At 42.6% G+C, this 27,500-nt stretch overlaps 1 protein-coding gene across 1 annotated transcript in view; it reads right to left on the bottom strand.

Moving 5' to 3' along the window:
* efnb3b (ephrin-B3b) overlaps positions 1–27,500 on the bottom strand; it is a 78,355-nt gene that overhangs the window by 4,333 nt on the left and 46,522 nt on the right. Inside the window, exons 3-4 of the mRNA XM_020620493.1 lie at positions 4,772–4,864; positions 2,325–2,384 (exon numbers count right to left, since the gene is read on the bottom strand). Coding sequence (XP_020476149.1) covers positions 2,325–2,384; positions 4,772–4,864 — 153 coding nt within the window. The remainder of the gene's footprint in view (positions 1–2,324; positions 2,385–4,771; positions 4,865–27,500) is intronic.

Genomic DNA, 27,500 nt, shown 5'->3' with positions numbered 1-27,500 from the left:
TTTTATTGGGGGCTGTAATATAGAGTAACATGCTGACACGAATACTTTATCTACCGTATAAGATGCAGAAGCTGTGTGTTAGAAAAATCTAAGGCTGGAACCTGTTGGCGTTTTAACTAGTATGTCTGACTAAATAAAGGCTTTTATTCATCTTTACTCCTTGCTCTGCCTGAGAGTGTGTGAAGAGTGTTTTTCTGCATCATGAGCAGTGGTTAGACAAATCTTCTTTTCTGATATGCCTATTTTTTACCTCAGTCAAGCATAAAAATGGTTTCATTTGAAATTTCTGGCAGATGCACTCAGGAAAAGATGAATGGAAACATACCAACTGTGCCATTAACAATGGTAAAAGTAGCTGACTTTCACATCACACAATTGTCTTACCAGAGATCAGTGTAAAATAAAGCTATCTGTATCTAAATTGGTTTAAGTCACACAACTAGCTGTATCTGGTTTTATATGGGAAGTAGGCAATGTCCATGTTTAAGGACAAGCGATAGGATAAGGGTAGAAAGTCCCTTTCGGCTTTTCCCGTTTAGGGGTCGCCACAGCGAATCATCACACTGACGACTCGCATGTTGACATTTGGCACGTGCTTTACGCCGGATGACCTTCCTGATGCAACCCTGATTCGAACCCAGCCCACAGCAGCGATAGTATGCCACACACAAGGAATTTTGTTTCCGGTACAGAACCGATGGCAGCCATCTGCGGCACCAACTCAACCGATGGCTCTAACCATCGGGGGCAACGGGAGGGTTCGGTGTCTTGCCCAAAGACACTTCGACATGTGGCCTGTAGGCACCAAGATTCGAACCTTCAACCTTCTGGTTGGGAGACGACTACTTTACCCACCGCACCACTGTCGTTTGAGATTATTGAGCCGTCCCTGGTAAACTAGTGGTTAAGACGCAGCGCTATCGCCGCTGCGGACCGGGTTCGAGTGAGGGTTGCGTCAGGAAGGGCATCCGGCATAAAACGCATGCCAAATATCAACATGTGAGTCGCCAGTATGATGCTGTGGCGACCCCTAAAAGGGAAAAGCCAAAAGTGACTTTCTTTCATTTGGACTGTTGCATTAAACTCTTAGTTATATTACTGTCTCATTAGTGTTAAGTCCTACATGGTGCCAGTTTTCAATATCAGATCATGAGGTAAAAATAATACCTGATGAAACTGATGACTTCCACATAATAAACCCTGCCAAATATCTGAACAGTGAACCTAAAACTACTGTATCTCGAGTACACCATTATGTTTTAAACAAACCAACAAATAAACAAACAAAAACATGAATAACCAGCAACATGGCAGATATTACCAGAGATGATTTGAGCATATCCACCTGAGGATTAGAAATTCTGGCACGGCTGCTGTGTCAGGAGTCACAACAGTTATTTTAGTTATTTTGTTAAGTGTCTCTGAGAGTCAAAAATGTGTAAAACCCCTCATTATGTGCACAATGTAAATCAGTCTTGTAGTGTGTCCAGTGTCATTTGTCTCATTCTAGTAAAAACCATGCATACTATTGTTGCTTACTTCACACGTACAATTCTCACCTAAGTGAGGTAGAGACAAGTGATTGGAAAATGTGCAAATGCTTAAATTCACACGTTTGTTATAGTACACAAATGGCCTACCAAAAAAGAGGGAGGGAAATGAACACAACTGAGAGTGAGTCATGTTCTTTCTGCTCCACAGAGTGACTGCAAGGTTGGACATAAGTGTGGCCTCTCTCCATTTCCATCTTCTTGCTCTGTTCCCCTTTCCTATTTGCTTTTCATTTATTCTTTTCTTTCTCCTCCTTATGTGCCTCCCACTCCTACCAGGCTATGTTCTATCACTCCCCAATGTCTCTTCCTTTTGCTCCCCTCATTTTTAGCTTTCCGTCTTTCTTTCTCCCTCTTGACGGATCTACAGAATCCAGGCCGCCCAAACTAATGACAATAATAACTCTCTGAAATGTCGCCGCCGGCCTAGCCCTTTCTCCTGCTGCCCTCTCTCCCTCTCCCTTTTTCCTACTAACTCTTTTCTTCCTCCCCCTCTTTTTCTTGTCCTTCTCCCAAGGTAGCTATTAGCCATCCATTCTCCGCCTGCAGCACTTAGCTCGGAGACTAGGAGGAGAGGGATAGAGAGCAGGAGTGAGAGAGAGAGATGGAATTAAATAGAGATCCACAGATGTCACCACTGCACATTCTCCATCTGTCGCCCACCCCCTCCCTCTCCCTGCTGCTTTTCTTTATCTACCAGTGTCTGCTTATTCCCTCCATCCATTTTATGGATGGATCCACTGTGGATTATCTCCATTTGGTCCCCCTACTTACCTGGATTTCTGCTGGTGGTGCGTCCCGCTGGCTCCTTCTTCGGAGGCAGCCCATATGGGCCTGGGGAGAAAAAATAAGGGTGGAACATGAGCAGAATGGCAGATATACTGAGACAGCCTTGTTGTTCTACAACAGCCAAGGCTCCATGAGAGCTAGGAGAGCACATATTGATTGGGCATTGATGTGCCATGTAAGAGCACTTTTCTATTTGTTTGAATGGGAAATTAAAGAGAGGCCATTGGCTGTTTTGGCCAGAGTGAATTTACACAAGGCCATAACGGCTTGTAATCTGTAGTTGCTAAATCAGGCCATCTGTCTCGCAAGCCCTTGGTAATGGTGATGGCATTCAAGTGCGTTTATGTGACACATGCACATGCACGCACAAATGCAACCACTCCTCTGCTGAAAATGATGGTTTAGAAAATTCTTCTAAGGCATCTGGCCTACAGCAGGCTGCAAGAAGAGAGTCTTCTGTTCAGATATTCAACCCAATGTAGGCACTGGGTGCTTGTGGATGAAACTGTATAGTAAACCCATAAAAACACACACTGCCTCACTACTGAGCATGTGTGCGAGCACAGCCTATACATACTGACATTTCGAAAAGTGTACGGCTATTGGCCAGCAGCTCCCTCATGAGAGCCCATCAAACAGAAGTTAGGGGTGGTGCTGTCTGGATCAATAGGAATTGCTGTGTGGTCAACAGGGGCTAGAGGAGGGAGGTTCAGACTGTGTGTGTGTGTGTGACAGAAACAGAGAGCAAGCAAGATAGATAAAGAATAAAATAAGAGAAGACAGGTCAATGTATGTGTGTGGAGCAAGGGTGCAAGTGTGTGTTTGGCGAATGTGCAGGTGTGTGTGTGTGTGTGTGTGTGTGTGTGTGTGTTCCTCAGAGCAGAGCAGAGTGCCATATCTCATCAGAGATCACCATGAGGCGGCATGCCGCTTATTTAGACGACAAACAACCCAGACGTGACCTTTCAGCCACATAGCAGATAAGGCAGAAAGACAGAGGGAAGGAGAAAAAAATAACAGAGAGGGGGGAGCTGGAGGGGGAGATGGGCAGCATGAGAAGTAAAAGGGAGGTGATGAGGACTGGGAAAAGGGGAATTTGAAAAGGAAGCAAGCAATGTTGCTTTAATGAAAAGGCAGAAGGAATAGGACAGAAGTGAAGGACAGAGAGAAGAAAGGAGAAGAAGAGAGGATGAAACAGGGACAGAGAGGACGGGGAGAAAAAGATGACAAAAAGATGGGTGGGTGTGTGTCTTACAACTTCACAGTGTTGTGTAAAAGCAGCAAAGGGTTTGGATATGTGTGTTTGAGCAAAGTAGCAAACACTGCCCATGTGGTGAAAGAGCCAAGGGAAAGAAAGTGTGTGCGTGTGTTTGTGGGGTGGTATTCTTACTGAACTGAGCTGACTATGCTGATGTTATGGGCTGATAGAGAAACAGCAGCGCCAGTTGGCTCTTTGCAGAAGCACACCTATGTACAATACACAAGGTTTGATAACACAGCACAGGCTAAAGAAACAGAAATAGGAAAGTGTGTGTTGATGTATGTGTGTGAGGGGGGTCGTGTGAAGGACAGGTGCCTGTTATCTGTGTAGAAATGCTTAAATAGGTAAATAGGCCTTTTGTATCTTTTTTTTTTTTTTTTTTTTTTAGAAAGCCTGTTTGTGTGGGTCATTACCTGTGAATATTTTCCTCACTAATTTGAAGTGTGTGCAGCCATGAGTCATTAAAACTCCCTGACTTTAACAGTGAAAGGCCTCATTTTGTTCTCGTGCTTTAGCTGGCAGGTTTGTGTGTGTCCTGGTGTGTGTCCACGTGCCTACACGGTCACTTGAGGTTGCACATCTTGGTCCGTGTAACATGCTCACATCCCTCACATCTGTGTATGTGTGAACTAATGTTTAAACCTGTAATGTATATACTGTGCAGGGATGTGTGTGAGCTTCGGTGTGTGTGTGTCCAGCATGAGTCAGTAGTACTTAAAAGGCAGAGTGAGAAGGGAGTCAACAGGGCTCATTACTGCTGACTGATCCCACACTTCTTCACTGTTCACCACTTAACAAGCCCTAATATGCTCAGCAAGAAGACACACACAAAGAAGTAGTGTGTGTGTGTGTGTGTAACAAAGAGAAAGGTAAGAGAAAAGGTTTAAAAGTGGAAGAGGGTATACGTCAGGTAAGTAGCAGTAATGAATGTGTGCTACTTTTTAATGTACAGATGGAAGATGGAAGTGAGATTCAGTGGACTAGAGCCAGTGTGTGTTAGTCATACTGTGTGCTAAGTGAGCAGTCATGTGTGATGCACGAATGACAATGTGTGAGCGAGTGAGAGAAGAGGAATCCACGTGTGGTGGTGCTACAGCAGTTGTACACATGGGAGTGCTCACGAGTGGGAGTCTGAGTGCACGTGGGAGAATGGAAAGGTGAGAGGACTTACTCTGTCCCACTTTCAGAACCACCTTCATGCCTTGCGTGGCGCACACCCCACCTCTCATGCTATCCAGGCCTTGGCGGGTCCCGTCTGACGTAGCTAGAGGGATGGAAACACAAAAATTAGTCAAGTAGCAAGGTGGTATACACAAACACGCTCACAGTGGCAGCCCAAATGTTAAAGCCTTGCAATCTATAGCCAACAATAACATCTGTTCATATGGTCTGCCATTCGAGAGAGAGTCAGCAAGTGACATTTGCAGAGGCAGCAATTTAAAACTCCACCAGAAGCTCTGAAATGTCAAACTACAAGACGGCAGCACTTTAATAAGTCCTCATTTAGCAGCACGCTGGAATTCATTAACACCCCCACCGTGCTGCATGGACTCAGCCGCCTTCAGTCAACTGCAATGTGGGGCTGCAAAAAAAAGAGAGGGGGGGGGGGGGGGAATCTACAGAGGCAGAGACTGGCTGATGGAAAAACAGAATGGTAATCCAATCAAGGGCACATATGACATAAAATGGAACCCCAGAGACATAAACCACTGTGTGGAGAAGAAACTGGACCTGACTGGTTAGAATCTGTGGTGAATGAGTTAAAACTCCACTGGGTACCAGCCCATCACTAGCTCAGCCTGTGTTATAATTTAGTAAATTAAATAGAATTCTTTATTTGAAAGTGAGGGACTGGTGTGTTAAAAAGGAAAAGAGAGATTTGACATGAATATTAAGCTACTGAAGATTTCCTTGTGCTGGAAAAAAAAATGCAGCAATTCAATACAAACAGCGGTTAAAGTGTCCGATTTCAACATGCTAACCAGATCAGGCAATCAAACAAGTTTCTCTCAAGTGAAGCCAAAGGAGGTCAAGCAGTGCTGACATACAGGAAGAAGAAGATGATGATGTGTGTGTGTGTGTGTGTGTGTGTGTGTGTGTGTGGATGAGGCTCTAACACTTGTTCTTACATAAAAGCATGGCAGTGAATGCATTAATTATCACTGGTCTGCAGGTCACGGAGGCTGTAGGAGGAGGACGATACATGCACAGAGAGAATCAGAGCAGAGAGATTGGAGGAACTGTAAAAACAGAGGGAGAGGGTATGAAGATGCAGAGAAAGTGTGAGAGGAGAGGAAGGAAATGAAGGATGGATGGAGGAGGCGAGGGATGAAGAGATGAGAGGGACCGTGAGAGTGAGAATCACACCTCTAGTGCATCAGTTGTACAGCCCGTATCCATATTCCTTCATACACAAAATGTTACCAGTATCCAGCTATGACTTCACTCACCACTCCATATTACGGCTCCTAATTAACACAAACCTTGTCTTTAAAGTTTGACCTGATGACAATCAGTACACAGTGGCTGGTAAAGAGGAAAAAAAACAGCATACATGCTCTTCCTCCTTTCACAAACCCTCTCGCACACCACCCATCTATTCTTATATTCCCCATTATAAGCCCTCAGGCCTAACCCTCCCCTTTTCTCCTTAAAAAAAAAAAAAAAAAAACAAGTTAAAGAAATCATTTTGCCCTGCCACTTTCCTCCAGTAGATTGGCCTGTCTGAAGTGAAGTAGAGAGGGAGGGATGGCGGGTGGCTCGGGAGAGAGAAAGAGAGAGGGAGAGAAAGGGAGGTGTGAAAAAGAAGCAGCTTTACTTCTAACACCTTCCTCTCTCTCTCTCCCTCCATCCCTGCAGGATGCAGAGTGTGAAAGCAGGAGGAGGAGAGAAGCAGGCGGAGGTCAAGGCGAACAGCAGAATGGTGGAAAAGCCAGGAGACAGATGAAAAGATATATAAAGGTTTCTATACAACGCTGTGAGAAGTTCATTCCTCAAGTGTTTCTACTATTTGCTGTTACAAAAATATTTAGAAACCCGACTTTTTTTTTTTCTGTGAGACCTGTGTAGTACTTTGTGCTACAACAGGGTAAGAGGAACATTTAATTTATTTTAATGAGGTTCAAATCAATGAAAAGTAGTAGAGGGTGCCAAACTAGTTTTATTAAGGCTTAACTGTGTCATAGAAAATCTATAGCTTTGGCTCAGATGTCAAGCTTAGGTTGTTTTGAACATTACCCAGAGATTCTCTGGATGGATGTAGCATAGGTTCAAAAAAAGGTTTAATGAAACAAAACATAAAAAGCATTAAAAAAAAAACCTTGTGACTGGACTTTGACTGTCCACTTCCAATGTCCTGTCTACTGTCTGATTGATTTGATACATTCATTAAAATAATTTCCTGATCAATTTAGACTTTATGTAAACAGATTCACTTTGGTTCACTCTTCTAACACGACAAACTGGACCTTTAAAGGACATGCAAGTGGGGTCACATCACGTTTTGCCAAGTCAGAAACACAATACAACTGTTACCTACATTATAGGTAAAAAAAAACATCATTTTTCAGTTTTATTATTTGGTTGATTAATAAAAAAAAGATTATAAAGATGCACATAATTTTATATAATTCAAACTGGGTATAAATTGCTTTGCAAACCATGTACATAAAGGCAACCAATGAGTTTTTTTTTCTACTTTCTATAAATATGAAAAAAAATGGTACAGCTTGCATTCAGATTTTGGGTTTTGTACCAAATTATGCACACAAATCAAATTTTTTAACAAAGTAATTCAATGGATCATTAATTATGTGTTCTTTTCCTAAGGCTTTATGCCCTGAAGTACAAAATTAGGAACATTAATAAACCTATTTTCTCAATTATCTTAAACATGAACATTTAAAAACAGACACACATTCAGAGCAACTATACATTCAGAGCAACATGTTTACATTATTCACCTCTGAAAGAAACCTAAAAAGGAAACATAAGAAGGAGATGTATAAGAGATTACATTGTTTTACCAAACGCTGCATCCTGGGAATGCAGAACGCAATAAATATGACTATAGTGATGGTTGGAGGACGGAGTAATTACTCTTAACTGGTCACAGAGAAGGGTGAAGGACTTTGATTTCTAAGTGCAATAACTGCTGATATACGAAGGAGGACAAGAAGGTGACAGGAGATGAGGGAGGTGAGGAAGACTAGTGTGAGGAAAGGAGGAGGCTGTGTGGGGAAGTGAGGCAGGGAGACCGATTGCCTGTGACAGGCTGTTGGTGATATGATGGGGACAGGAGACTATGTGAGACGATAGAGACGACCCAGTGTGCACAGGGAGGGTAGAGGGGCGACAAGATTAATAGAAAGAGGGAGGGGGAGGTGGTAGAACAAAGAGAAAAGAGACAAGTTAAAAACAGAAACTAAGGAAAGAGTTTTAATGACATGATAGATAGCAAAGAGGTAAAAGACTCTAATGTCTCCATTATGGAAAAGTGGAGCAGTAATGGATACAAAGAAGAGGGAGACACAAAGGGAGACGGAGCCTGAGAGTTGGAGAGCCAAACTGAACCAGGAGAGTCTCCACAAATGTGATTTTGCAAATGCAAGCTCTTCTTTTTTCACATCATAATCAACAGGTCAGAAATATCACAAAGACACTTTCTGTTAAAACAGTGAACTGCATCACGACAAATCCTCTTGAAGCCATCAGGTGCCACTATTTCAATGAATCTCAATTTCACAGGAACAAAGTGAACAAAGGGATCATAGCTGGCTTGTCCTTGGATTGAAAGCAGTCCCCCCTCCCGTTGCCTGGCTGCTAAACAGTGAAAACACTGAGAATATCCTTGTACTTGAAGAGGAGAAGATATCACCAAATCAAGGCAGAAACAATCACAGAACATTTGTGTGAAATCCTGATGAGAGACAGAGATAAGAGCAGGAAAGATGTGGAGATGTAGGAAGTGGTGTGCCTCAAATCCTTCCCACCTCACTTAGGGAGGACAGGGATAGAAATATGACAGTGGGGAGGACTGTATAGAGCAATTTGGGATAAGATGAGATGTGAAAGGATGAAGAATGGTGAAAGAGAGAGAGAGGGATAGAGAGAGAGAGAGACAGACAAGAGGGAGAGGAGAGATGAGTAATTGAGACAATGATCAGCAGTGATGGGGGGATGTGAAGCGCCCAAGGATGAAGGAGAGGAAGGGCGTCACTCTGACACCCTCATTCAACAGGAAGGCGGGAGGGAGAGGCGGAGGAAGTGGACAAATGTAATTAATGAAATAATACTGCAGTCAACCTCAATCAGATTGCACAGTGTCGGGGCTTTGCACACAAGGAGGCAGTCAGGCCAGGGGAGGAGTGTGAATCTAAGTCTAGAGAAAAGATCCCAAAGTGGGCGAGAGTCCTTCTTTCCAAGGTCGACGTTGTGCCAAGCATCTTCGCTGCTCTCCTTGTTGGTGCTGTAGTTACCCACCATTACGTAGACGTGAACGGTGACATAACCCCAACATCAGACTTTAATTCACTGTCACTTGTTACAGTGGACTACGCAAAGTTACTTCATTTGCATTAAGATGCAGTTCAGACCTGCGTGTTTACCCTCCCACTCTATCCCGTCCTCCTCTTGTGGTGTGTTGTGCAGGCCAGGTTTTACATTCCACACATGCTGAGTGACAGCCAGCTTCCCGCAGCAAAACACTTGCTCCTGTGTGAGTGATGTGAATTTGTGTACATGCTGATGTTGTTATTTCTATCACATCCTTCTGTCTAGTTTGGGGCCTGGCTCACATTTCACTCTGCTTAAAAGTCACAAGATGTGCCATTTTATTGCCTGATTCCACATATTTCTGGTTGAAATGGGGTTTCGCAGATGTATTCATAAAAAAATAACACCATTATAAATTATCAGGATTTCCAAGGTAATGATAGCATAACAAAATATGCCCATTAGTAATAAAGCCAGTTAAAATTGCATTTATGTATCTTTACTTCAAAGAACTCTGTCCTTGTGCCCGATTGATGTTCTAGTACATTTTTTATAAGACTGACTGTAAATAGAATGAAATGAGGGGGATTTTCCATTCTCACTATTTATTCCAGCCCTGAGAAGTGCGTGGAGTCTTGCTCTCAGGCTACAGTTACCTCCTCCACCAAATCAGAAGGTAGGATATAAACCCAGATGAAGCCTGAAAGCCATAACCCAGGGCAAAGAAAACCTGAAAATCACTTACAGCTGTATGAAAAGCTTAAAGCTGTGAGCACATAAGTGACAGAGCAACCTTTTCAACAGCCCCTCTATTTTCTCATGTAATGGGGACTTTTACAAAATAACTGTCTTTCTATATTTTATTTGAAGAAATATAATGCACAAAGCGAAGAGGAGATCAACAGGGGCCCACAGCTCAAATTTTCCCTAGGGCCCCCCCAAGCAGATTAATGTCGCTCATGTCACTTTTAAAGTTATCGGGGAGCTGTCTATGCAGGCCTACTACTGTCTGTTGCACTGTTGTAACCTACATAACTACTGCACCGCCCATACTCAAATAACAAACACATGGTTTCAGCATGAAGAGGAAACATCTCTTCTGATGACAATTAGATTAAAGGGAGCAAATGTGGCATGCAGCAAAAGAGCAGATTAGACAACAAGCAGAATGAATAAAAAAAAAGCAAAGGCCAAAAAAAAAGGCCAGGGTGGAACAAAGCTTGCTAGTGCTATGCTGTCTCATGTTGCAAAAGCACAGCGCCAGCCTGTCCGTTATAGCCTCTGGTGTGTGATGCCATGCTAGTCGCGTCATGAGTGTGTCAATTTAACAAATGCAATAATCGCAAATGCAACGCGGAAGACAGAAATGCAAGTGGGTGTTCTGTTTAGCTTCAGGCACACTGATGCATGCTAAGGCTGTGGTGGTTTGAGTGTGCATGTCTCTGTGCGAGTTAGCGCTGGTGTGTGTGCAAAGTGCTCCCATCTGTGCAAATCAAGCTAAAACCAATGTGTTACTTCACAGCAGCTTTGCCTTTCAAATCCTCTTTTTAGTTCCACTTGTTTAGAATTTAGACCACACTCTCCAGAAACAACCACAAAGTTTGTGACTTGGGTGGACTGAGAACTCTGTGTGCATGTGTGGGTGGGTGCGGAGCGGCCTTGGGGTGGGATTTACTCATGCCTCCCTGTTTACTATTGTAGTTCCCACTCTTCAGAGGCACGAAGTGCTCCATGTGTGTCATCTAGATGATGAAGAGCATAGAACCCGATCCCCTCTCCCTTGAGGCAGAGATGAAGGATTCATTCCCTCTTGCTCCTTCCCTCTCTCCTCACCCCCCCACCCCAAAAGTCCTGGATCTCAGCATTTAAATTTCCTGTAACTAAAAATGTCTTCATAAATCTCCTATGGTGCTTTTATAACCTGGCCATTATACACTAACTATCACAAACCATTACCTCGCTGCAGCAGGAAGGAGGGGACAAGGCATTAGGTTGTGTAATGACAGAGAACAGGCATTATTTTAGCTCCCCCTTATTTTCACATTCCACTTCCAAATACATAACACACCATTACTTCCCATATAGCAAGAGGTTTTCCAAAGTTATTTTTCTGCAGCGGGTGCAACTTTTCTGTTCTATTGTTGCAGACAACGGCACACTATTGACTGTGTGTAGTCGCACTTGAGCCATAAACGAGACCAGCTACAACCAAGGACGACACAAAGACGTCTACACACTTGGCACCTGTGTTGCACAGTGACATGATGGGATGTGAGTAGTTTGAACAAGTACGATACGCGTTTGTCACATGAAGAGATTTGTGCTCATAGAGACTTGTATTGTTAAAATGCTGGCATATCAAATATAAAAAGCATCCATTTTCAGTGCTGCAGCCAAAGTTTCCTTCTAATACTGAAACATGATGCTGCCTGTTCTGCTTTGAGTCAAAAGAGCACCAATATGTAGAATTTACGGGTATTTTGGTTACTATGGTTACCAATTACTGTTTAAAAATCTTCTTTTTAGAAGAGAACATTTAATCTGACCCTTGCAACACTAGAAGGGCCAGATAAATCAAATTACTTTATGACCTAAAGTGCATGAACAAATTAAAGCCACATTTCTCATTTCTCCTGGCAGAAAAATTGGCTGATTTCCAGTGGGAATTCTCCGTAACTTGTATTTGCCAGTAATGTGATTTAAAATGCAGGCCAGTATGACATTTAGTTAAAGCACATAACTGAATAAAAGTGAAGTTACTAAAACAGTCAGTGTCATTTTAACATGTTTCTTGTGAGCTTCAGCAGGTTCATTTGTGTGAGAGAGAAACAGAGGTGACAGGACCCGGAGAGGCCGCCGCTGGGAGTCGTGGTCACAGGTTGAAGTCCCATGATGCGTCATGTGCTGACCAAAACAAAGACACAGATTCACAGAGAAGAATATCATGCAAGCCTCCAACTCTACACATGCCTCCACAGAGGAGACACCAAAACCATGCGCATGCATACACACAACTCGCACACGCAATCCACCAGGGGAAAATGATCTCAGTGTCAGTGGTTGCGTGCAGTTGATGCCCCCGTGTGCTCAATGACATTTTCATTCTCAGCAGTTATTTGCCTTGGATCCATCCTGTTCTATTACAATCACACCCTGTCTTCTAACCCTCCTTCCCTCTGTCTCTCCATCTTTCGAAGTCCCTGCGTTTGGAGGGTGGGTGACTCTGAATCACATCATATTAACTCCCTCTACCACCAAAACACACACAACAAACTGGGCCACAGCACAGCAGCCTCCAAACCCCCTCTTCCTCCTCCTACGACCTGTCAGAGCTCCAACAAGGAGGACCGGAGTGAGGAACACAACTGATCTCTGTGTGTGACATACACACACATGCACACATGCTGCTGAGAAGGAGAGTTTGATTGCTTGTGACAGACCCACTGCCATTTTATGGTGTAGTTCTGAGGCAGTGAGTTATAAACATTGTTCGGGGCCTGAACAATGCTGCTGTTTGCTGTCACATTGTTGTGATGATTTATTATTAGACACACTGCATGTGGCATACTGATAATCCAGGTGGGCAATGTTGCATGTGTGTGTGTGTGTGTGTGTGTGTGACCTTAGTAGTTATCAATGAATACTACTCCTGCTTTACATTCCTGGAAAATCTCCTGAGTCACACATTGCCCTGCATCCAATAAGCCCGGCTCTCCTCACTTAGCCTCTACTATTATAGTTCCTTATCCAATCTCTACATTCATAATAAACAATTGGCTCTGCAAATGATGCAGCCATACTGCAATAAATCACCATAACTTGGTCACTATTCATCTTTATCAGTATAAGCATACACCTGGTTTTTATTTAACTGACTCACAGGCTTTTTCTGTAATAATCTATTTCCATCTAAATCTAAAATTTATAGCCATGCATAAAAAAAGTATTTTGCAAAGACAGTAAACCTAATCCCCATGTCACCAACTCAAACATCAAATGGGGAGATGATCAATATGGCCCTCTTAAATGTGAGATTACTTGATGATGAGAGCTTTTTAATAACTGACTAAAGGACAAAATAATTTGTGGTTCTTGTTTCCAGCGGAGTCCTGGATCAATGATAATGATGCTGTTACACTGACAGAGGAATGCCCACCTGGGTATAATATCTACTGTACCGGTCAGACAAACGGGTTGGAAGGGGTGGAATTATTCATTTCTACCACTTAGTCCCTGAACGGGGTCACGGAGGGGGCTGGAGCCAATCCCGGCCGGCAATCGGGCGAAGGCAGGGTACACCCTGGACAGGTCGCCAATCCATCGCAGGGCTAACACATAGACGAACAACCACACACACACGCACATGCACCCCTATGGGCAATTTAGAGACACCAATCAACCTAAGCTGCATGTCTTTGGACTGTGGGAGGAAGCCGGAGTACCCGGAGAGAACCCACACAAGCACGGGGAGAACATGCAAACGCCACACAGAAAGGTCCCGGGTGGGGGCCGAACCCGGAACCTTCTTGCTGTGACCACTGCACCACCGTGCTGCCCGGGGGGGGTGGAATTACTGCTATTAAATTTGTTTATTTAGTGGATACTACACTTTTCCCTGCACTTAGCTGAGCATAGACTGATAAATGGGCAATTTTATCCATTTAAAATTAAATACACAACAAAATAAAGTGACTGAATACTTTAAGAATCTGTATAGGGCTGAGGAGGAGACTGGGCACTATAAAGCCCAACACAAAAATATTAAGCTATATTAATATCCTGAATTTTTGAACTTGTTTTTAAGTTAATTTAACTAAGTTAGTGTTACATTTTCAAAATTTAAAAGCACTGCACACTCGTAATACACCAGGAATTTTAACTCTCCATCTTTAACTTTACTTCATTTTTCCTGAGGCAATGACTTTGCATTCTTTTCTGAGTCAAGTCAACTTGTGTTGTATCATGTAACACCACACACAGTAAATAAGGGCATCATAAGCACATAGATATAATTAACGAGAAACAAACTGTGTATGTAACAACTCCGACTGCCCAATTTAAAAAATAATCCATAGCAAATAAATGCGACTGCAAGAGCACAGACATGCATAATGGACCAAAAGAAAGAGGCAAGCACAAAGCATGGGAGATGCTAAAGCCAAAGAAAAGAGGACGCCGGGCCATTAAAAAGATGTCCAGCGTCTGTGTGGATCAGCCTTGTGTTATGTCAGTAAAGCGCCAGACATGTAGGGCAGTCACGACCAGTGTTCCTTACAACTGGGTCAGTGAGGGCATTTTGTATGTTGTTGTGTGCTTGCAGTGACTATCTATCTGATAAGTTCCACAAACCTGCTAGAAACCATTGCATCCCCTGTCAAGTCCACCTCCATGAATATTGAATGAATACTTCAGTGGCTACTTATCAATACTTAATGAATACTTATCAGTGAATCCCTGAGTGACTTCTCTAGCACAGATTTTTTAAAAAGCCCTTTAAAAGGCATGCAAAGCTATTTTAGATGTGGTTATGTACGTAACCGACACACTCCGGCGCTGGCGAGGTGGTGGAGAGCAGTGGCCAGTGAGTTCATGGTCGTGTTTGACTGAATGTGATATTTTTCCAGTGCCGGCTGAGGTGATGCTGGATGTGCTGCATTCACATGGAATGAGAAGTAACACTTGAAGCTAGAGAAGCCCTGGCTGTCAGCAGATCTCAGTGTATGTGTGTGTGTGTGCATTCATGTGGCCTTGTTTGGTGGCGTGTGTCCGTCTTGAGGTTTGTGCGTGCATGTATGTTCTCTATTACATCAGCCGCTAGATTGGAGGCCTGGAGAAATGGGTCAGCGCCAGCCTCGTCGTCCTTTCTCACTGTCTCTCCTGCTCTTTGCTCATGTTTTTTTTCCCGGCGTCTCTTATTCCCAAGTTGCTCCAAGAATAAAAACGAAACACCTCCGGTTGTCCACTCCTCCTGCAACTGCCTGGATTTGGGTTAAAACCAGCAAAGTCCATCACTCTCTCTCACGCTTTCTTTTCTCTCCGTTTGATAAAGGGAATCAAATATGTGTCAACTTGTGTATTTTAATCATCTAAGCTGAGAGTGAGAAGACATAATGGGTAATGACATGGATGTATATAAGACACTGCATTTGCAGTGTAAACAAAGCAGGTTTCATTGTGACTGAGGAAGTCATGAACACGTGCAGTTACTGAAGATGTGTGTTCGGATCAACAGTGAGTGATGAGTTTGAGAAAACTAATCCATATTTACAACATTCCTGAGCAGACGCCTGCTTTTAAAAAATGTCACAGTACATTTTCACCTTTCTCTTGTCTCTTTATTCTCTCCAGCCCAGGGGCTGATTTGTTATACACACAAACACACATCTGTTGAAAACCAGTCAGAGTGTGTGAGAGACAGCACAGTTAACAGGGTACTACAGTCATAACTAATGGGACTAAAGGGATGTCTCCCTCTCCTCCCTTACATTAATGCTCCCACTGTTTATCTTGTTTTTTTTGGGCCACTAAGTCACCCCACAGAACCCTCCCCTCCACTCTCCACCTTCTGCTCACATCTATGCACCTGTGTGAGCACACAGTCACTAAATAAAAGCCCTCAGTCTCACATTAGCCTGATTTACTGCTTCAATTTAAGCATGAATTCTGTGCAGTGAAGAGGAAACAGGAGACAACTACATTGAACTCGCAGTTCCACATCTTCTGCCACTTTGTCATACTTTCATCACAGTGGAGGAAACAGAAAAAAGCTGTCTCCACCAGTAGCTGTTACTTTCCCTCTTTTCCAACATTTCCCCTCTCCCTTGCCTTTCAATTACTGCCTTTATGTTTCCAGCCTTCCTGCTGTCCTTCTCTTTGTTGGGACTTCCTCTCAGGCAGAACCTAACTGTGACATTGTCTGTCATTGCAGGATTACTGTGTTGGCATCTCGCCACCAAACAGGCTGACGACGCGGAGGAGGCGACACTCGCCGCATGCGTTCTGCTCTGCCATGAGGTACAAACTCTTACGATGGAAAAACAACTCAAGAAACACTTAAGTAACTGATGCCACAACGTCTGGGACACTGGTCTGTCAGATTTTCTTAATATAAGAGACTCAGTCAACATTTTGGCTGATGGTGACTTTTAGACAACAAAGATACTGCTAAAAGAAATTGGCCTTATATTATTTGGGGAATAGCGATAACACAGATACCAAGAGGCTTGTATCACTATTTTTAGATTCAATTATTTGCAGGCAGCTATTTTTTTTATGTGTAATTATATTGCATCTCTTTTAAAATCAAAACAAACCTTGGTGTTACTTTGAAATGACAAAGCAGAGTAACATGTCCATAGCACTGGCTATTCATTTTTAATAACATCAGTCACACAAAAATATTAATAAAACCATCACTGTGTTGAAACACCACAGGCGAAGTCATTGTGAGATTATTTAAAACCTCTCTGAAGGACAGGCGGTCAAATAATGTCAGACCTACTTTTTGCTTTTGGGTTTGATATGTAGGTTATGCGACTTTTGGCAAAACAGAAATTAGGAGAACAGGGGAAAGGAAGGGGGAGCGAATTTGCTCGACTGAAGGACAAACGTCTGGTAAAACAGGAAGCTAGGAACGATGTAAAAAAACGAGGGAAGTGGGTCACCGGTCTGAAGGGAGGAACGTGACAGTGATCTGTGACATGCAGCAAGAGAAGAAAGAACCTGAAAGCAAGTGGAAAGATGGCGGCGGGGAGAGGGGAGGGGTTTCTAATTTAGGAAAAAGGGAGATAGAAGAGTATGAAGGGGGAGGAAAAGTGAGGGTGAAAATATGAGTGGAGAATCCATGGGAGGCAGGAGCTGTTAGAGAAAAGGGCCTCATAAATGTCACTCCTTTCTGGCTGATATTAACGGCAAATGTCAAAGACTCAGTACTTACAGGAAGTTAGGTCTCCTAAATACACACAAACACATGTATGAGTTTTTTCCTTCAGACACTGACTTTTGAAAGGAGGTAGTGAAGGAGTGGGCCTGCAGAGGAGCTGTACATCTTAAAGACTGTAATTACACATAACTGTCAGTCTATTTAAAGCTTTTAATGAACTCCATAAATGCTCAGAAAGGACAAAAAAAAAAATCGACAGCAGCTACAAAGGGTGTGTGTTTGTTTGTGCACGCATCTGTGTGATAAATGATCCGCTCGAGGAAGTACGTGCACATAAACTGCGACACAATCAAACATTTTAATGAGCCTGAGTGCAGCTTTGAGGTCCACCATCTAATAAACATGCATACCTGGAAGGATCTCTTATCTCCTATTGCAACGCTCAAACACATAGAGCTAATTATTCCTGTCATGCTCTCTGTGGTGATAAAGCGTTAGAGCCCTGCCCACCACAGAAGTGGGACTAGACCTATAGGAAAGACCTTTGAAACAATTGGATTTGCCATTAAGGAAAACTTTATTTCAGGTTTAGATGAAATACTTCACAGTAGAGGCCTAATCTGCATTATAGATCATTAAGCTTGGCTGCTAAAACTCCTGGCTGCACGCTTTTGTTGGCTGCTCGGGTATAGGAAAATAGATTCCACTCAAAGGCTGGAAAAAAATGTTAGGTCTTGATCTAGTGGCAGACACAGGGTATTAACCAGAATCAAAGACCATTTGATTGTGGGTGGGGAAGCCCAGAGCATAGTCTTTGCTGGGGTGTTTTTAAGGGGTCGATTCAAATGTTTGCTTCCAATACTTCTACTTTGGACTCTGAAGATTGAGAACTGTGACTTTATTTATTTTTGTAATAGGCCATAATAATTTGGCATAAGACACTGATATTAAAACCTGTCTGCCTGCACCATGTTGTACCCAGCACACTTCTGTCAACATGTGCACTCCACCTATCAAAATAAATTCACACTGATCACTTCTAAGTAGTACATGTGCGTGCTTGTTTAGCTAGTGTGTCACACACAGTAAGCAAACCCCTTTTATAATTGTGAGAGCTGTTTCAGTTGTGTTGAATGTGAATCTTGATTACTCGGACTTGGGTAAAGGGGACAACTTGGACTTGAACGCTGGGGATTTGAGACTCTACTTGGACTCAAAGTTTAGTGACTTGACTACAACACTGATGTGAGTGAATGGCAAACAGTTTTCAAGCACACTGAGCATGCTTCAGTGCATACAAAAGCACTATACAAGTCAATTTACCATAACTCTACTATATCCTATTCGCTGTACAACTAGTAATTGCAGTCGTAGAACTGTAGTTGCATTCTCTCGAAATGGGTCAAAAATGATTGGACATTGTTTGGACAGTACAGAGATGACAGCCAAGTTCCTTGGCTGAATGCTAATGGTGGAGGTTGTGGTTCATGGTTAATGTCATAAATCTTGAATGTGTTAAAACTACTTCTTCTGAGTGGCCTGTACTGTAGCTTGCTAGTTATACTGTAGCACTGCTGTGGCCTGACTCTTCCCAATGACAATTAGCTTGTAGCTTCAGGAGCTTCAGTTTCAAGATAGTTTCACTGACACTGTAAAATTCTCATTTCTGTATGAAGCACACCTGCAAAGCAGACATGAACTATCACTACATTCTTGTTATTCTATTACTCTTACTTTTACCATTGTTATTTTTCATTTTCTAGTCCCAACCTCAGCCACCATCTACTTTAGAGCCCCAACTCATAGATCAGGAAACACTGGAGTCTCTCTTTCCTTTCTCCCACAAGCTTTCATCACTCATTGCATGCCATTAGTTCAACCAGCAATTATGTCATACTCTAGAGACTGTGTATATACACACACACACACACACACACACCTAAACCTGGCTCCGCTTTAGTATTTAAAGGCACCAGCCAGGACTCGGCTATAACAGAGTTGTGACGAGCATGGAGGTCTGTCTAATGGATCAACACAGATTCAGTACAGTGCTCCAGTGTGTACATGCTTACCTTAAATGTCCTTAAACCAAGACCAATACAGAGTCGTGCATCTGTGTGTGTGTGTGTGTGCGTATACACTTTGTAATTATGCTTTAGCCTATATGGAATTCAACAGTGTTTTACTCATCTTTAGCACCCATCGTCCCCCCGCCCCAAACCATTATTCTTGTTTCCAAAAGAGGAAAGCAGGAAAAACACACACATACACACATATACAGAACGTGGGAGCCAGCCAGCCGAAATAATACATCTTGACAACTGTGCCTGCACACTGCTTGAGGGAGAGATTGGAGAGAGCGAGCGAGCGAAAAGAAGAAGGGTGAGGTATGAAGGGGAAGATGACGGACAGTGGAAAGCATAGGGCAATTATATATTGTTTGTGTGTGTGTGTATGTGTGTGTGTGTGTGTGTGTGTGTGCTCCATGTGTGAGTGTACATTTCTATATGTGTGCAACAGTAAGAGGAAGACTGATGACAGTTGTGTTTGTTTAGCTCCTCTGTGATTAAAGCAGCCCGCTAGAAGCTGTGTGCTTAGCTGTATAGCAGCCTGTCTGTTTGTTACTGTGTGTATGTGTGCACATGCATGCTCATGCTTGCCTCTGCTTTTCAGAAATGTGGACGTATTTGCACTCCGTATGCGTCAGTCTGTCTTCACTTTTGAGGTGTGTTTATGTGAGTCTTAAATCTTATTTTCACATCACGTGTGTGTCTTGGGGTTGATGCATCTGAGTGTGTGTGTGTGTGTGTGCTTATGTGTTTGGCGCAGTTTGTGTGCGTCTCCTCCCCAATTTTGAGTTTTACTGTCTAATCTCCTGGTCTTGTCTGAATGGCCACACCTCCCACCCACACAGGTGGAGCACTCTGTGTGTGTGTGTGTGTGCGTGTGTGAGTGTGCACGCGCTCATTAGTACACGGTTTCTCGCTGCTGTCTGGAGGTCTGTTTGCATTCTTGTCTGTCTTATTTAGTTTATTTAATCTGACAACTGAAAGGTATCTGACTGTCACTTTCTGTTTTGATAAGATCTTTCTCACACTGCCAGTAAAGGTAAAGTACACAGTACCAAGTCTGCCAAGGTAGATAAAAACGTGTAAAACAAAGCTGTTTAACAACTATACCTGTAAATCATGTTGTATTCTGACTTTGAGTGCTCACAAATATTTCACTGGTACTGTGATACTGAATGACTTCAGCTCAATTAATGAAGTAACTGACTCTGTGAAAGGTCACAAGTTCGATCTGTGTGTCCAATCAAAGTGTCCTAAAGGAAGACACTGAAGCACTCCTGCCAATCCACCACAGAGACATCAGCTAAATGTCTGCATGACATGATGATTCATTGTACATTGTGTAATTATTTAGCTGGGAAAGACTCCCACTCATCTTTCCTCCTCTTTTTAAGCGTATTTTTCCCACTGTGATTATGTCCTGATCCAGAAGACTACAGCTAATTTATCACCTTGTGACGTATGCATGTCCAAAGTGCAAATGAAAAGCAGTTTATTTTCCCGTTATATCTGATAGCAAACAGAATGCACTCTTCACCTCTCATTTTTTCATGCCGTCTTTGAGTTGTAGTAGGCAGCTGCAAGTGGGGAGACAAGGTCTAAAAGAGTAATCAGTGTGCCGTGCAGAAACAGAGCTGGAAACAGACCGACAGACATGCAGCATTTCAGTAAAAGAAGACGGAGATCCAGAGGAGAGAAAGAGTTTCCCACCTGAGTGCAACGTTTAACAGGGTCAAGTGTGAGGTTCTAGTGAAAAAAGAACTCTGGCTAATTCACAGCTTAAATGTGCCGTTGACACAAAGCACTGACAGCACGCACGCACACACACAGAGAGACACACACACACCAGGCTCCTGTAGGATCACAAACCCACTACTCTTCCCTCCAAGGACAGCTCCATTAAAAGCCTGGTTAAAAAACAGTCACCATAGCATGCCACAGACATTTCCCCACTCACAAAACCTTCCAGACTAAGAGTTGATGTGATGTACTCTCTACACTTGGGGAGTAGAAAGAGTGCACTTCAATGTCAGTGTCTTCAATGAGGGGTACTTGGCTAAAAATATCAGTGCCAGAGTACTTGGTGATATATAAATTAAAAAATTTTTTTTAAAAGTAGCACAAATCCCAGCAAATGCATCGAATAGTGTTAGCATCTCACAAAACACGTCAGCCCTAAAACAAACTATGACTAATCTCTCATTTGATGTCACACTTGTGGTTTCAGCAATCTTTTTCTTCTAAAGCATCACTGCCAAAAATTCTTCGATTACTTCATATGTAATCCGTTTAGAGTGGCATTCTTCAAGTGCTGTAAATCTGTCCCGCTCCTCTAATCTTCAGTTCATCACACATTTCCCAATCACACTCCAAAAATAACAAACCTGGAATTATTTACACTCTTCTTCTTGTAGAACAAGAGCTGAACCACATGTAAGGTTTCAAAGGTTTATGGGGTGTGCATGAATCACTAAAGACCAACAAGCCCCATGTTCACCTTGTATATGATCAAATAAAAAGAAACAAAAAACAGGACTTTAAATTAAAACTTCAAATAAGTTCTACAGTAATGTAATAGTGCTTTCTTGGCAAGGCTTGTAAAAACAGTCCTTAAATCTTCAAATGGGACAAAGCTGGGTAAAGAAAGGTGAAACCACTAAAACAGACTGGGCGTTCTCCATTAAACCTTCCCTACAGCCGGCTGCTTCCAGAGGCAGTGACAACATTGCGGTTGCTACAGATGAGGTAAGTTGCTATTTGCCACAACAGGGCCTTCTTCTCTCGCAGCGCCACCAAGAGACCAACTGAGTGAGGCTGGAGGTGCCAGTGAATTAGTTCACTGTTTTCACTCATTATACTGAACTGACTGCCTCACTTTTTCTGTCTTTATTTACACCCTTTTCTTCATCTCCGACTTCTCTGGCACCACACACACACAGCCAACAAAGACCTTGCTCATAATGAGGGCATAGCGGTGTCTGACTGGGTGTTGTTCTTTGTGTGTGCGTATGTGTGGAGGGAGGAAGATTATGGCAGTTCCAAAGCTGTGAATAGGGGCCAGGCCGGGCTTTGGCCCTGGCTGAATTAATTACTCTAATTAGCTTCTTAATTGCATACATTAAACCAGTATTTAGCGGGGCCGGAGCCGTGGTTAGGGCCGGGATCGAAAGCTGTAGCTGGGGATGGGTGCAAGCAGACAAAAGGGTATTGCACACCAATACACACAGAGAAGTGACAAACTAGCTGCACCTTCCCCCACCCACTTGAGGTAGCCTAAAGTGGAGAAACGAGACCAAGAACTTCCCTCCACGATGAGGGTATTCAATTATCCACCCCCCTTATCATTAATATATAATCAGCACATACAGCAGCAGATGTGAGGTACTATAATATGGACAATAAGCCCCCCCCCCAGAGGGAACAGAGGGGATTAATATTAGAACCACAGGGACTATTTGAAGCCCTCTTCATCTGAAACTCTCCACTGTATCACTTACTCAGTGCTCTGCTCATAGTGACTTTCCAGATATTCCAAACCCTGCTGCTGATTTGTGACCACAGAGCCTTGCGCTGTCTGGCTCCGCAGCACGTCACCCAGACTTACATTACATGGACCACAACAATATCAACAATTAGTTTCAGTCTTTGTCTCAGCTTTTTGGGCTTGTACATTTTCAAGATTCTAAATGCTTATTGGTAACACTTTACTTCACAGGTCTGCTATTCCCTAATAATTGCTTGAAAGTTTCCTGCAATGAACAGTGTAGTTTGGTGCTAATTACAGCAAAACAGAGGCGATGGTTTTTTTCTTAGTCTGCTGAGTTGTGCTGAATTTATTATTGGCTTCCAGATGAATTCCCATAAAAGAAATTGCTCAATGTAAAACCCAGTTAATATTTACTGTTTATTTATTATATTATTTGGTATTCTTCATGTAGGCTGAATTTGCTGAACCAATTTAATATTTTGCATGTGTAGTTCACCTTCTGTCCTCTGAAGAAACCCTCAAGTTTGTGCTAGCTTTACAAATAGCTGGAAGTCTACCAACTGATCACTTTTCTAATTTTACCAACAATTAGTACCAAATTATATGGTTCCTTCAAGGAAATGTCTTAGGAAATTAATTGGAAATACGCTAGAATTTAAAGGCCTGTCAAATAAAGTGTTACTTGATTATCAAACCCATTGGCTCTTGTGAGTAAAGAACATGCATTAAACTAAAAATTCTTTTCTTTTTCCTTTGGGGGGGGACAGAGGTGCAGAGAATGTGTGTGTATGTGTGCGGGAGATTAAATGAAAATGCCAAAAACACTTTGTTGTATTTATGAAATGCCCCAAAGTATCTTAGAACAATGATGATTAGTTGAAAACAAGTAAACAGCCAGTTTGCTAATGAATCTCTCTTCAATAAACAAGTGGAGAACACGTGCACGCATGCACACAGCATGCACAAGCCCTAAGTGATAATGATGTTCTTTGTGAATTTTGGGGGTGGGGGGTGGGGGGGTATAATTAGGGCTGCTTAAATGGTGGCTAAAAAGGATTTGCAGCCAATTGTTTGTCCTTGTGTTTTTGAGCCGCGGGACCTTTTGCTCCACTGAGTGTCAACACTGTCTTCATCTCCTCACAGCCCACAGAAATTCTTCTGTCATCACCCTTTCCACAGCCGACCCTTCTTATGCTTCCCTCTCCGTCTCTTTTTTGTACACTCAAATTATACTAGCTCGTCACTTTCCCTGTAATTTACTCTCACTTTTCTTCCTCCAGCTCCTCCTCTTCCTCTCCATCTTCTTCTCCCAAACAGCTGCTGAGTCCAGTCCTAGAACACTATAATCTCCCTCTCACATGGCAAAGATCATGGCTCCTACTTATGGACAGACTACACCTATAAAAAGCACCGGCAATGTGCATGTAATTGCATTTTAGAAAGTACACTAATATATTTTCTTTCTTAGAGTCAGATAAAAACCTATTTCATGTCTGTGCTTTAAATACAGTGCTGAGATCAGGATATGGTTAGCCTAGCTTAGCATAAAGGCTGGAAGCAAAGGGAAACAGCTAGCCTGGCTTTGTCCAGAGTTCAAGCATACTTGTCCCCAAACCAAAACTAGTGCTCACCAACCCTACCTAACAACCCACACTACACATGAACATATTGCAATGAGGTGCTGGGCTAATGGATAAAATGCTCCTCCAATACTCCCTCTTATGTCTAAAATGGTTGGTTTTCCATTTCTGTTCAGGTTTAAAACAGCACAACTCCAGCTAGCTTGTCATGTCACTCTAAAAACGAGAAGTACAGAAATGAGGGCATTTCCTAAATTCTGAACCGTTCCATTAAATGAACAAGGGAGGACAGATGGTTTAATCAAGAAAAGCTCCAGCACATTGTTTGTCAGTGTGTGTAAGCAAGCACACACACACGGATCATGTATATGTTGGGCTACATCTCTGTGTGAATTCATTATGTTGATCAGGGGTCATGTTTACGTGAACCTAGGCACTAAATCAAAGCTATATTAGCAGGCTAATGCGTTCAGCTGATGGCAGAGGTCAGCTGAGAGGTGCGCTTGTTTTAAACTCCCCCATGTCTGACTGTCGAGAAACACATCCTTCTGTACAAGGTTCCACAACAGAAGGCGGCAGCACAATGATGCCTTTGTATATCAAGCTGTGATGGGGAATGAGAAAGGTTTGCGCATCTGCGTGTGTGAGATTGTGTGTGTGTGTGTGACGGACAATGTGGTAAGGTTAAATGAATCACACAATGTTAACCAGGCCCTATCCAATTAGGGAGAGATTCTTCTTGTCTGACCTTTAACCGGAGAGACATATTCACACTCACTCATGCAATCAACCCCCACCCTGCCAGCACAATTACACACACATCAAGTCCCTCACACAAAACACTCAATGACATCACACAAATACAAAAACAACAATCTCACAGACAGTAGCGTGACTCTGGTTGCTGACCTACATCAGCCAAGTGATCTGTCACTTTCTCTTACTCACACTCAGCACACATCTTTTTTCTGCCTCTTCCTCTTCTCCCCCTCTTCTTGTTCTCATGCCCAAATAACCCTTGTTCTCTCCCAGCGTCACTTACCATCAGCTCATTCCTGTCTCTCTCCTATCTCTGTACGTTTAACAGAAATGCCTCAGCCTCATTTGTATCCCACAACGTAGACGCCAGTGTAGTGTGTTGCATATTTGTGGCGGCATTGGCATACTGTATTTAACCTTGTATACATATTCTCCTGCATATAATAAAGATACTGCACATTCAGTGAAACTCAAGGGAATCTCAGTCTTAGTCATTTAAAACTTGAGTTGACAACTATTCTTTCAAACAGAGTCATCCTATCTGCTCTCTTATCAACTGAGAGATGCAGATACACTTTATCTCTAGAGGGGAAATTAGTAGGATCTGTAGCACCAAACCCCCGCTGGTCTATTCTATTCCATTTTCCACTTTTGCACTTTATTAGAGGCTATTTTCACACATGAGCATTTAACTGACATCGTTCGCCCCACGAATTCGATGTGTTTGGTGAAGTGTGAAAAATGTGTTGCAGGCTAAAAAAGCAGTCTCAGGTCTGGCTCAAAGCAGTTGTCAGGGGGTTGGCTTGGAGCAAACTCTTGGCATGTACCCTGAGGGACACGGCGACGTGAAAGCCTAAACAAACGAAGTTGAAAAATGTGTAACATGATTTCTCTCATGTGTCACCATGTACACCATGATTTATGGTGGTTGGGAAGGGGAGGTTCTGGTCTGTAGGTGTTCATTTGAAGAAAATCAACTGGTAAAAAGTTCAGTCAGAAGACATACTGTAAGTACAAAAGGCCCAATAACCAGAAATTCTCTTTACTCACTTTATTTAGTTTCGTTTTTTATTTAGATGTAGTTTTCAATTTATTAATCTTCCCTCAGACTTGTGTTGAATTTAACAAATGACCAAAGTCATAACTAAATAAAGTACAGGTGGCAGATATTGTGTGGGATTTCTGGTTTCTTCTCAATGAACAAATTGTTTGATCAAAAACAAATGATTATTGATTTGCTGGTTTGGTTGTTAGTTGGTTTGTTCACAACACAACTCCAAAACTAATGAATGGATTTGGTTGGCATATTTTGAGAGAGGTAGGTAACAGTCCATTAGATTTTGGTGCTGATCCAGATCATCATCCAGATCCAGGTGTTTTTTTAAGGGACTCCACATCATTGTAAGATAGGGCGAATTATGACTTTTTTGCTTTTAACTTGATGCATAATGCCTTGAATACTTTGACAAAAAAGGCAATTTAACATCTACATAAGATCTGCCACACACCCAAGTCTGATATGGATCCAAGTAATATTCCGGATCTGCTGATCCAGAGTGGTCACATTTATAGAGCTCATGAAAAACTCACTGCTGTGAGTTCATAAATAAAGCTAGAGGCTTGAAATGAAAGCCAAATTCAAGCTGAAGATCTGCTGATTCAGTAGCTGGACCCTAAAGAAAGTCACCATTAGTGAAATATTGTTTTTCTTGAATAACCTTCAAACTAATAATTATATCAATGTGATTCCAAATGGCATCATATTACAAGGGTAAAACTATCATGGCAATGTTGCTTTTAGGTAGAATGGCATTATGGGGAAACTGAGCTGCCTTGTCTGAGGTTTGACACTAAGTGTTGTGTCATTTTGACTTTTTAATAAATCCCAAATTGAAAACACCAGAATCATGAATGTAATATAAAAGAGATAAAGAGCAGCAACAATTTTATTTTTAGTGCGTTATTGTTAGGCTGGTACACTAAAAAAAGTATTAAACATAATTGAAATAATTTTAAAAAACAAATATTCTGCATGTTTACATGAAATATTTCTGTTTCTCTTATGTCTCCTCTCTTGGTCTCTTCTCTCTGTGACAGCAGTAAAGATGGGATATATAGTGCTAAACCAGCATTTCCATTCCAGTGGTATTATTGTGTCTCATAACGGTCATCTCATTTCTCCCTTATTTACCCTCACCTCTCCCTCCTTCGTGCAACTCTTCCTCTTCTCTCCCCTGTGTCTGTAGCTGTTCTGGAGCCTGGCAGGAGGCTCAAATCAGAGGGCTTAAACTTGATCAAATATTCAGCAGATAGATTTCTCAGAGTCCCTGGATTCCCCACCTCTCCCACCCAGCTGCCTTCCATGCCTCCATCTCCCACTACTGCTCTCCTCTCTGCAGTCACAAACAAGGGTGTGTGCTGCACACACACATATACACACTCACAGAGACAGCTACGCACGTATGCACATGGGGAATCATAAACTAACGCAGAGTGGCGGAGAGGTGCAGCTCATTTAGGCTGCAGTGCAGTGTTTCTCTCCGCTTCCTCTCCTCCATTGTCTCTTCTCTCTCCTCTATTTCACTCTCCGTTTCGCCAGCGTTCCTCATGTTCATGCCCTAATCTGTCTC

The sequence above is a fragment of the Monopterus albus genome, unplaced genomic scaffold (assembly GCF_001952655.1).
Source record: "Monopterus albus unplaced genomic scaffold, M_albus_1.0 scaffold238.1, whole genome shotgun sequence".
Lineage (NCBI taxonomy): Eukaryota > Metazoa > Chordata > Actinopteri > Synbranchiformes > Synbranchidae > Monopterus > Monopterus albus.
The sequence above is the reverse complement of the archived record's forward strand: the minus strand, read 5'-3'. Positions and strand labels throughout refer to the sequence as shown.